The sequence below is a fragment of the Lissotriton helveticus genome, chromosome 2_1 (assembly GCF_964261635.1).
Source record: "Lissotriton helveticus chromosome 2_1, aLisHel1.1, whole genome shotgun sequence".
In the NCBI taxonomy this organism is placed as follows: domain Eukaryota; kingdom Metazoa; phylum Chordata; class Amphibia; order Caudata; family Salamandridae; genus Lissotriton; species Lissotriton helveticus.
In genome coordinates this window covers 564,927,925-564,940,361 of record NC_136059.1, presented here as the reverse complement: position 1 = coordinate 564,940,361, position 12,437 = coordinate 564,927,925, and the positions used below count along the sequence as shown (strand labels likewise).

The window sequence follows — 12,437 nt, the reverse complement described above, 5'->3', positions numbered from 1 at the left end:
GTGGCTACGCATACTTGCATGTAATTCAGAGGGTACTTTTCAAAATATCTTCTTTCTTACACACTGGTTTCTATTTAGAATGCACCGATGCAGCAAAATCCAATTAAAAAGGGTACCTCACTAGTGCCTCTGACAGGATCCAGGCCAAAACGCAACAGGGATGCATCACATTTTCCACTGAAAACTGCCCTTTTTTCGTAATGTGAGTAGCTGTGGACTTTGGGCCCTAGATCAGCCAGCACTTGGAGAGACCTAGCAAACCGGTACATTTTGAAAACTGGACACTTAGAGGACTTGCCTGGCTCTTTTCCCGTTTTTTTCACCTATAATCCCTTGCAAACCACACACTTTGACTAAAAAAACATTTTCCTCAGATTTCTGTGTTGGAACATTCTGGAGTCTGCAGGAAGCCACAAACTTCCTTCAACCCAGTATTCCTCTAATGCTCCCAATAAAAATGCTACCTCACTTGTGTGGGTAGGCCTAGTGCCTACGACAGTAACTGGTCCAAAATGCAACATAGACACATCACATTTTTTGCACTGACAACTGACCCTTTTTTGCAATGTACGTAGCTGTTGATTTTGGGCACTGAGTTAGCTGGCACCTAGGAAAACTTAGCAAACCTGCATATTTTTGATGAATAGATAATGACGGGAGTCCAGGGTTGTGGGGCTCTCCCTAGCTAATTTTACACAGAAGCCCTTGCAAAGTCAAACTTTGGTAAAAAAAAAACCACACCCTTTCCTCATATTTCTGTGATGGAAGATTCTGGAATCTGCAGACAGCCACACATTTTCAACCAGCCTATGTTCAACATACATATCCCATTGAGAACAGTTCCTCACTTTTGTGGGTTGACCAAGAGACCACGATTAGAGGGAAACCTTCTATCTGTCCCCAGGGGGCAGACATACACTATTGCTCCATGGGGTAATAACCTCCATCTGCCTCCCAAGGGGGGCAAAAGACTGGCTGTGGCCTTTGTGATGAGGGCATGGCCATGCCCATAGTGGGCAGATCCCAACCCTATGTTTTTTCCCTGGGGTCTTGTGGGCTTTCTGCTCACAGGAGGGGGCCGATGAGGGCAATTATCCCATTTGCTACCTGCAAGGTCAGAAAGACTATATGTGCCCTTTCTGAAGTGGAAGCATGGTCATGCCGATAGTTGGCAGCCCCCTAGTGGGCTTTCCGCCCACCTCCCTCCCACACCAAGGGTGGTTTGGGGTAATCCCCTCCATCATCCCAAGGAGGGTCGAAAGACCTTGTTGTTGGGGTGAGTGCATGGCCCTGCTCATAGTGGGCAGCCTCCACCCCTATATTTGTTTTAAATAAATTGTCCCTGGTTGTCTAGTGGGCTTTCTGCCCCCGCCCCCAGGGGAGGGGCAGATTGTGGTAATCAACCCTATCTGCCCCCCAGGAGGGAAGAAAGACTGTCACTACATTTATTTTGGGTTGGGGTCATGGCCTTACCCATGGCCGGCCGCCCCACCCCCTTTATATATTTTTTAATAATATGCCCTGGTGTCTAGTGGGCTTTCTACCCCTCTGGGGGCAGATTGGGGGTAATCGCCACATCGACCCCCAAGCGGGAGCAGAAAGACTGTCTGCCTTGTTGTTGCGTGGGGGCATTGTAAGGTATTTTGGTAATCAACTGGCTATGATCAGCCTGAATCAATGGACATCGCAGAATTGACACATTTTCAATAAGCTTCTGCGTAATCAAAGAGATATCTATTGTAGAATACGAGTTATGTGTTGGAGGATATAATGGGAACCCAGGTTTATCTGGATTAATATGCCTCCAAGAATCAACCAATCCCAGTGATTTAATGATGTGCTGAAGCACGGGCTAGGAGGATTGAATTTGAATAGTGTTGTAGGAATTAGTCAAAACCTCACCCAACTTTCTTGTCAAATTAATATCTCCACAAATAATGAATAGTCCTTTCCATAAAGAAAGTTCAAGTAGCAGTTTTTTAAATACTTATTTGTCATTTTTATTAGTACCATATAGATTGCAAATGGTCAGAGAATGTTTGTTGAATTAATTTTACTATAATCCATTAAACCTGGTCATTTACTATGCAACATTACCAGGTATTATTTCAAACCCAAAGGGCATTGTGTATAGTAGAAACCTCCAGTGTAGAACATTTAACAACTGTAAACTGCAGTTGTGCCAAATTGTTTGACTGTATGTTTTCCAGTAAACACAAAATATCAGAAAACATGTACTACAGTTCCCATTGTATTTTCAGTCTTTTATCGGGAGAGCATAATCTGTTGACATTCTAAGTTAGAATTCATAGATGGCTAGAGTCGTCTTTTCTACCCAGTTGATTTAATGCCATTTTTGAGATCCCAAAGATAAAAACATTTTTTTGCTGGGTAAACTCGAATTGTCCTCACATTTCTTTTTTGTATATTTTACCCCTCTCTGTACTGCCTCCCCCTTTTATCCCACCTCCCCACTGCGATAGAACTCTCAACCTACTGACTACCTGCCAATAGAATCTAGAGGCAGTTTAAGCTCCCCTTTCTTAATCTCTCCCATATCATTATTGAGTGCTGTGTGCTCAAACAAAATGGAAAGTTGAAAGTAGACCCTATTACCAACATTTAACAACTCTATCAGCCCGCCTTCAAGTCAATTTTACAGTCCCTCTCAGTACTTTATTTTTCCCTGATTCTTCCTCTCCAGTATTTTCCCTCTCAATAATTCTGTGCTAAATCAGTAATGTTTCCTTTTGATCACTAACTAGTACGTTTTTGAGCTTTCAGATCTGTATTGCAGAAATATGTTAGAGCTTTGTATATAATTTTCAGTTTAACAGGTTCTTGGAGGAAGACATGCACCCCTATTATCTGCAATTCTCAAATTACTTTTGTAGCTCCCACTTGCATTTCACTGATGGTAAATAGAACTCATTCATTTGTTCTGATGGTTTTGAACACTGTGTAACGGAAGGCCAATTGGCAAAATATTAAATGAAACTACCATTGAATATGAAAATGGCACATGAATAAATTTCTCCCTGAATAGATATAGGTTTGTGAAAAGGAAATTGTTGGCCATGCTGGATTTGACAATCTATGTCCCCGTCATTCAGCTCTGCGAAAGACTTCTAGAAAAATTGAACAGTAAATGTCATGGATCATCGCCTACATTTCCCTCCGGTATGCCCAATACTCAAAGATTGTTGCACCTCATTCGGTTCTCAGTATCTTCTAGTTTTTCGACCAGATCCTTAGTTTCTTCTCTTGCTACCCAATTTCTTGTTGCATATTATTAGTGAGATCCTCCAATTTTGCTGTACGGTCTTCAACTTCCTGTACTCGAGTATACAAAATAGTCCCTCATTTTGAGATATTGCGTACTGCCACTTGAGTCTTTAGATGGACTGTCTTGATGGCTGCATGGTGCTCTCTGTAATTTTTCTCAAAAAAATCTGCACTTTGCGTGGAGAGTGTGTGTTGTGATATAGCTTCTTTATCCTTTTCTTGACGGGCTCTGTGCTGCTTGATCATAATTAAGGCTCCCTGTTTTCCGTTTGAATGGATTTTTGCATATAAATACAGACGGAAAAATATTTTTCTTTGTCTGTATCCATAAATATAAACGGAAAAATGGCAGTAACTGAGACCGAGACAAAAACAGTTCAAAGCATGTAAAAATTAAAAAATCGAGGCACAGTGGACGCAAAGTGGCCAGATTGGCTTTATTCACACTCGAACACATTAGCACCTCTTTACAGAGATTGCCACTAAAGCGCTACTTTTGTTTTCTTGTCATTCTTTGAACAGCATTGAAGTGCACCATTCCTGGAGGTGCCATAACAAAGGCAGACAGCAAGGGGCCATCAGGCCTCCTTTTGTGTAGTATCATGGATAGGGCTATGGGGATGGGGAGGAGATGCACTCCTACAAGCAATGGAGGGAAAACACATGCACACAGCTTATCACTTCTCAGATGCTTAAGAGAGGCATGCTTTTGACTTTCTTCAGTCCCTGTATATAAGAGATATCACTGAACACCTTATACATTGACAATAAATCATACGTGTGTAAATCAATGTGTAGGATATGTTAATTAAGACAGCGGGGGTTACAAGGTGTAGGAGCCACATGTCGTTCATAGCTCACTGTGCTATATTAGGAGGATTACAATTTATGAACTGCAAGTAACAAAAGGACCACTTTCTTCAAAGCAGTAACCCATTAACCCGTCTACATAAATTTATCTAAACTTATAACAACCAAGTGCCCATTGTCCATTTAAATAAATGTTAAAAAATAGTAGCTGCAGCGTCTTTTTTTGCTTGCGACACAAATAAATGTGGATAAATTCATATAAAATGACAAAAAAATAAATATGGATAAATACAGACGGAAATGTTAAAAAAAGAAATACCGTAAAACTGGAAGCCCTAATCTGAATTAGAGCTGTGTAGCCTACAAAGGGGGATATTGCAAAGGAAATGGCATGGCGCTGCACACAATCTAGCAGCCCCGCACTGCGTCAATTAAAAAACTTAGGGATGCGTCATATTCACAAGAATACAGCTCGCCCCAGTGTTTTCCTTTGCGCCGGCTCTAAAAATAGCTGCCTAGAACCTGTGCAGATGCCCTTGCGCCATTTTGCACGGGTGACGGAGTTGCAGGAATAATATTTTTTTGTGCAGGAAGGTATCTCTTCCTGCACATAAACAACCAATGATGGCGATTTGCTATTTCTAAGTGTGCTGCAGAATGCAGCATACATAGAAGTAGCAAATCGCAATTAACAATTGATTGTTTTTGTGCAGGAAGGGACCCCCTCTTGTACAAAAACAATCATTGATGGCTTTCTGCTCCTTCTATGTGTGCTGAATGCAGCACACACAGAAAGAGCAAACGACAAGGAGAAATACAAGTATTTCTCCTTGTTCCACCACTCTAACACCTGCTTTTCACTGACTTTCATTTTTTGCGCTGCCTGAGATTTACAGATTCTTGTAAATCTAGGGCAGCGCCAAAACCCACAGCAACACCCATTGCACACCCCCTTCACGCAAAGTAATGAGTATTTACAAGGCTGCATTAAGCCTCTCAAAGTGGCTTAGCGCCGCTTTGTAAATATGGAGCAGAGCATAGCACCTCCAGAGCATCACTTTTACCAACCCTATGCCCGTGGAAACATGCCCCTAAGTGTGAACTCTTTAGCAACGTGATGCTATAGGAAAACGTCTCGTCTATTTGGGAGCTAGGATCTGATTCTGGGAGATTAACTTGTTCAACAAGTCCTTTATTTAATTACCATATTATCTAAATGTACACCTTCTTCATCTGATTCGGTTTGCCATGTTCTGAGCTGTCAGATAACAAAAAGAAATCTCAGCAACCCCAGATGAATCAGTATTTACTGAGAAAGGGCCCTCACCAGTAGATAGAATTGATTTGGGAAAGGTAGTGTTCTTTAGTTTCATGAGTCAAATTGCTGAGGTTAGACTTCCTTTAGACTGTTCAGCTTTGGCGGGCCCCTTAAGTTCTGCACCCCCAATTTAGGAGCACGGCCGCTAGATCTTTCCCCATTGTTGCGGACTGGTTGATATTAGTCTACATATTCCCTCCTTCACGATATTGGTAAACACTTTAACTACAGTTGACCCTTTTTCTAGATTATCCCCAGCTACTGGGGTTTCAATCATTGATTTTGGCTCAGCCCCCTTGGAAGCAGTGTTGCTTTTACATAGTCAGTTTCATGTTCTAGGGAAACATTTAACTGCTGATTACATGTTCAGGAGAAACCAACGAATTACAAACGTACACTTTGATGTGACTGTGAGCAGTGTCAGGAATTTCTAACACCGGATGGTCTGTGTCTTTGTTAAGGAACAGGCTGCATTCCTCACTGTTGTTTCTGAGAAGCCCAGATTGTGTCGGGGCCCTGGTTTCGACACAGAATTTTTTTTTCAAACACGTGTCTCCTCCACTGGTACTAAAGGTGATGAGTAGGGTATTACCAGTGCTACAGCCACCCCTGCAGTGGATCAATGCTGCAAGGGGCGTCCAGGTTTGACACCTCCAGTTGTGCCTCCAGGAACTAGGGGCTTTGCACTGTGAACCATAAACTTTTATGGACCGCTATATACAGCCTTTGCTGGAGATGTTTCAAGCTGTCCTGACAAATGAAATGTAGCCAGTAAAGTTAGGTCTCCAACACCGTAGCCCTGCTGCAAACTGGAATTCTGAGTGCATTTGCCAAAGGGAGGGAGGAAAATAGGAAGCTGGTTATTTCTTCTCATGGTGGGGATTGATTTTAATCATGGTGCACAGTTCAACCATAAAGAACCAAAGTGGCGAGCTTTGCCATTCCCCACCTTGCACTCAGACGCCTCAGGCTTTAACCATCTCTCATGGGGACAGCAGAGGGACACAAGGTGATTCTGTCAGAGGGACCTAGGCAAAGTGACAGATTCTTTGACGAACCAGGGCCCTGGCCACTGGCCATCTGATTCCTCACCTACTGTTGCCACCCACTGAAGACCTAGTTCTGGAGATATAAGAACACCTGATCCACCAGTAGTTTTCTTGGAAATTTGTTAGGGGGTGTGCCAGTCAAGGTTATTACTTAGGGCTACCAATTCATTTCTGAGACAACTGGATTTGCGCCCCCTGATTCGTAGCCAGGAAAATGACTTCACTTGGAACAGCAGTCAGGTGTTTGGAGCCTGGTTCGTCTGATTCATGTGCTACACGGTACAAAGAATTATCAGGCACACACAGCAGCTCACGTCATTTGTATTATTCTGCACCATTTTGCACCGCTAGGATGAAATAGATTAAAAACTCCTTGGAGGGTTGAGATGCCCTTCTCCTACGAGAAAGATATGAACCCAACATCAAGACAAGAGCACTATCTAAATATGCAGGAGACCGGGGATGGTCTGGCCAGTCTGCCACTGCCAAGTCCCAGCTTAGCCTCAGTGGCCCCATTGTAGTTGTGTCCTCCTGCGGTCTGCTCTTGGGCTATTTACAGCATTTTTGCCGGAGTTTATTTTGGTTTCCAGTCTTGGCCTGAAGGCTACAAGGGCTTTGACCAGAACTTTAACTTTTGTGTTTGTTGCTCCTTTTGTTAATATTATTAATTTACCACTGATAACTAGAGTGGCGGCCATTGCTTCATTTATATTGGTGGTTGCAGGTGGTGGTCATCAGTAGTCATTTTTGGAAACTGCGATATATTGTTCTTTATCAGACAAGCAAAAAAGCGAGGGATAAATAGTGGAAAATAGGAAAGCGTTGACATGGAGAGATAGCAGCTAAGAAAAAAAATACCTGCACAGGTGAAATAAAGGGACCGGAAATGTGGGGTGGTGACAGAAAGAAGCATGAGGTTGGAATCAAGACTAGACAGTTTGACAACCTTGGTACAAGATAAGCCTGGCATTCGGCAGCACTGGCAAGAGCTCTTAACAAGAACTTTGAGACCTTGCACATGTTCTTTCTTTATTGATTAATTTACAATTTAAGCACTGGAAATGGCCCTTCCGAGGGCATGCCCATCAAGAAGTGATTTGTTTGTTAATAAAGACAAGAATCATAGCATGCAGGAATTTATGTGTGAATGTTTTATGCACTAATACAAGGTAAAAAATAATGTAGATGAGCTGACATGCGTGACGTTTAGTTGCTCTAGAACTCTCCAGACATCCGTATTTCATTATTACATTCCTTCTTCTAGACCCTGTTTAACAAAGGCTTCACTCTACTGCAAACTGATGCAAAGGAATTTACTGGTATTTACTTTCCGGAGCAAATGCATTTTGCCGCTGGAAAGGTGGCCTTTCTCAGTGCAAAAAGCGATTTGAACTGTTTTGCGTCGGTTTGCATTAAAGAGGCGTTACTTGGTTGGTTCATGCTAGAGCAGCATATATGTACATTTGACATTTTAGTCACTGTGTGCCTAACTTCATTAATGTGTGTGAAGCATTAAAACGTAATAATGAAATGTATTCACTGTAGAGACTAGGGGCCTCATTTATGAGGCTGTGCGTCACTTTTTGTGACGCACCAGTGGCGTAAAAAATGCACCTTGTTGCACCATATTTACAAAGTGACGCATCTAGGTAGATGCGTAACTTTGTAAACCCCTGCGCCACATTTTTTTTTTTGTAGAGTTTTATATAGCGCGAACTAGACCCTAACCGAATCAGGTATCAGAGCGCTTTACATAGCACAAGTTACGTTTTTACATGAGGACACACACTTTCATTTTTAGGCACGGGGAGATTAAGAGATTCGCCCAGAATCACAGGAGGTTTTGGCATCGTTACCGAGACTCGAACCCAGATCCCCAGGTCCGAGGTCGAGCGCCCTAGCCGTTAGGCCAACTCCTCTCCCCGATACCTGCGCCAGGTATAATGTATGCAAGGTTGGCGTTTTGACGCAAGAAAGGGTCATGGAAGTGACGCAGTGAAATCTATACGATTTCACTGCGCCATTTCTAGGACACAAATGCATCAATTTCTTACGCCTGCCTCACAGCAGGCGTAAGACTGATGCAGGCCCTTTCACATGGGGCTTGCCCCATGTGAAAGGACACATTGCTGGAGTTGCGTCACTTTTGTGACACACTCCAGCAATGCGTCACTTTTACTACATACAGATACATCAAAAATACTTGCGCCATGATGCGTCATACTGTAAATATGATGCATCATTGGTGTCGCAAGGAGGGCGCAGTGAAAAGTGACGCATCGCTGTTTTCACGCAGCGATGTGTCACTTTTCATAAATGAGGCCCTAGATATTTATATACGTGTGCACTAAAGTTAAGTTTCACATGAAATCATGTATTCTTTATTCACGTTTTTACACTTACACTTCAAGCTATATTTACATATGTAAACATGAATTCTTTTGCTCATGTTTTACATTTATTTTTCAAGTTACACATGTGCTTGAATAGCTTAATTAAAGTTAGCCTGACTACAGGCCTCAATTGAAATGCATTTTGCTTGCCATCCTGATTTGCTTTTCTTGCTTATTTATGATTTTGTTAGTTAGAGAAAAGTTTATTGTCTGTATTAGACTGCTGATAGAGAGGAGGCCTGGAGGGAAACGTGACAGTAAACATGGAGAAGTAATGGAGAAAAGAAGCTGTGTGTTCATCGCATACCAGGATTGCAAAATGTTCAAGTTTGGGAACCACAGTCTCAGTTATGTTGCGGATGCGCTCAAGTAATGTTTTGATTGTTCCTTGGTGGTGTGAAAAGCAGATTATCATGTTTCTGCATCTCCTGTTACTTTTAAGTTGGTGTTTACACAGTTCGATTCACAGCTGATTCCCTCTGGACTTTGAGAGTTACAGATCTCTCTGTTTGCCATATTCTTACAAGTGAAGCTTTATGCTAATCACTTATTTCCTTTTTCAAAGACTTTTACTGAAGTCTGATCATGCTGACACCTTCTTTGCTCTCAAACTAGAGACTCTTGTTACATGAACCTATATGTAAGATATGTTTTGAAGAGAAAAGGAAAATGTCATTATGGATCTTCTGTTTACATTTAAATTATTCTGTATCATATTCTTTTGCATCTCAATGAACTGAGATATTTCACTTTACCTATTGTACTGATGTACTTAGTGAACTTAAACTTGGCTTGCATGTTTACATTGCAAATCATAAGCTAGAGAGTGCACACTCACCTTTCCACCGTGATGTATGGCTGTGCCTTGTGGAAGAAAGCCTAATTATAGAACCAGTGCTAGGGATGGATCCAGCAGCAGGCCAATGATAGAAGATATGGCTTTGTACTGTTTTCCCCATTGCACAACACATTTTATTGCTGCACTGTGTTATGTGACAAATAAGTAAATCTGACCCCAGATCTTTTTTTCTCGGACGCAGGTATCATGTCTCGTCTCTTCTCTTCTCCTGCCCTGTACTAGTTGGCGCAATGCCCTCCCACCAATGGATAAAAAAAAAAAAACGTTTGGTGGGGTTGGGAAGGGGGTTCTAGGAGAATTAATTTTTTTTATTGCACGCACACACCTTGGTCCATGGATAGATTTAACTTGCATTGGTGATTTTATTGATTTGCAATACTCTACATCACATGACTGGGTAACTCCGTGAAGTAGAACGTTGTATCAGAAGATCAGCAACAAATACCTAATTGACACTTAGATTCACAAAGGAGATATTGTTTTGATGTGCAGATATCTTCTTGACATGAACATACATACAATATAAACTTTGTAAAATGTTTTAAACTTTCAGAATCTACTTAACTTGGGATATGATGGTGATTTCACAGTTTAACCTTTTACTACTCTATTGTGCAGGAAATAAGAGCTACAAGGAGCATGGGAACAGATTGTTGCTCATCTGGTTAAACGGTGTTCTTCTGTCTCATCAAAATCCAGTCAAGCAACTGTATGAAGATCTGGTACGCATAGGATACCCACAGCTAGCTGGTAAGACATGATTCCATTTCAAGACGAGAGTGCACATTTTACTGGGCTTCTAGGCATGATTATCCTGTCCTTGAAATATTCAGATTGGAAGACACAAACTATGCTCACACTGAAGAAGTTTAAGGCCTATCTAGCTGACAGCAATTGGTCATCACCACTAGACACAATCCCAGATTTACTCATCTTTCACTTTGCCATAGTTACAAAGATGTGGCATTGTTAATCTCTCTCTCTGCCGGCACACTTGTGGCTACATAGCACCAACCTGAGCACCCTTGTTACATGGTACAAGGGCGCCTGCGTAGTGGGCAGGATTGTTTTTCATCAACCGTCCATAGCGCCGAGACACCTACGGTTATTTGCGCGCTTAACATATTGCACAAAATAGAAAAATTGTGCAAAAAGGAATAATTTTCTGCACAGAAACAATCCTTAGAGTCTTATACCTCTGAGTATGTGTAAGTAACAAGGAGAAATGGGGACATTTCTCCTTGTTATCCCAGCCTTTGGTAGGCATGCTATTCTGATACAAACCCATGTTTTTGGACTTTAGTAAATCTGTTTTTTCATCAAAATACATGGGAATGCCCATGCTCCAAGGATGTAACGCCTCCGTGCAGGGTAATGCAAGGCAGTGCTAGGTGCTGTGTTGCGTTACTTTGCAGGTGAAAAGTGAAGCAAGGCCAATAATTGATGTCACTTAAGCACTTTTGTTGATTTGCATGATGGCAAGGACAATGCAAATGCTTAGTAAATCTGCACCCAAGTTACCAAAGGCTTCCACCACTTGACTGGAGTATTCAGGGGTGGATCTTCTCCAGGGCAACCAAAAACACTGATTCTCCCACCAAAGCCAACAAGTATCATGGAGAACTATTAAAAGAACTGCGTTAGGCCAGCACTCCTGGAGAGAAGCTTTTGAAGACTTTATGCTGGGTAGAGGATTCATTGTGGGCATCTCCTTGAATTAATTTGGGACTCTCTCCCACTCTCTTCTTACCTACAGGTACGCCACATCCTTGAGCCCACTAGCTATGGCCGTCTGTCAAGGAAGGGAGACTGAATATCGCCATTGTAGTCACCTCTATCCCAACTTGTGACAGAATATGGGCCATATATAAACAACATCCCCCCTTAGTTCCCTATGATGAGATCCCTACCTTTATGAAAAATTGCTTAACCTTCTCCCCTTACCCAATATTTAATACAGCAAGTCTCTGTATTCCCTCTACCATGCTCTACCCCTTAAGATATGTAAAATTACATTACTAGGTTGCTTTCTGTTATTAACATATTTATTCATTTTTTTGGTGCAATCCTTGTGTATCCTCTTCATTTCTCTTAATCATTAACCCGGTATACCATTTTCCATCAAGACTACTACACCCCAGATGACTGTCGCATTTACTGCATCCTTTCCTATTCTCTTTCCTTGCTGCTTCCCTCTTCAGTGAACATACTGCTATCACAGAGCAAGAACCTTCCTTGATTGTCTTCCTAGACTTCTCATTTCTTCTACCACCAATTCAGTCCCCATGTTACAGTCTTCTCTGTTACCCTTAATATATGAAGATTTTGTTTCCCATTGGGTCTCACCGTGCATGAATTAAATCCACAGATTGTCTTCTGTTAACCCATAGGAGCATGTCAATCTGGGGTCTAGTTGAACGATGGAGGTAATGACTCAGTGAGAAAAAACCCTTTCCTCTCAAAGCACTCAGGGAATGTCAATGGGAGGCAGTGCCTGGACTTTGGACCTTAATCATTTGGCACCACATGGATTATGCAATTTGGGAATAGGAAACAATATACGGTATTGGTAGGGTAATGCTTTCCAAACTCAGGGGCTCTAGCTGCCTACCATCGACTTACAGGGGGCCAGAAAATGAACAGTCTAATACTGCTTGCAAGTTCTTTCCAAGTGCTTACCTTTGTTTCCTCTCCCTCTGGATGAATTATTATAAGTGCAGTAA

At 42.0% G+C, this 12,437-nt stretch overlaps 1 protein-coding gene across 1 annotated transcript in view; it reads left to right on the top strand.

Moving 5' to 3' along the window:
- ANKDD1B (ankyrin repeat and death domain containing 1B) overlaps positions 1-12,437 on the top strand; it is a 479,621-nt gene that overhangs the window by 421,836 nt on the left and 45,348 nt on the right. The window contains exon 15 of the mRNA XM_078675234.1: positions 10,333-10,464. Coding sequence (XP_078531360.1) covers positions 10,333-10,464 — 132 coding nt within the window. The remainder of the gene's footprint in view (positions 1-10,332; positions 10,465-12,437) is intronic.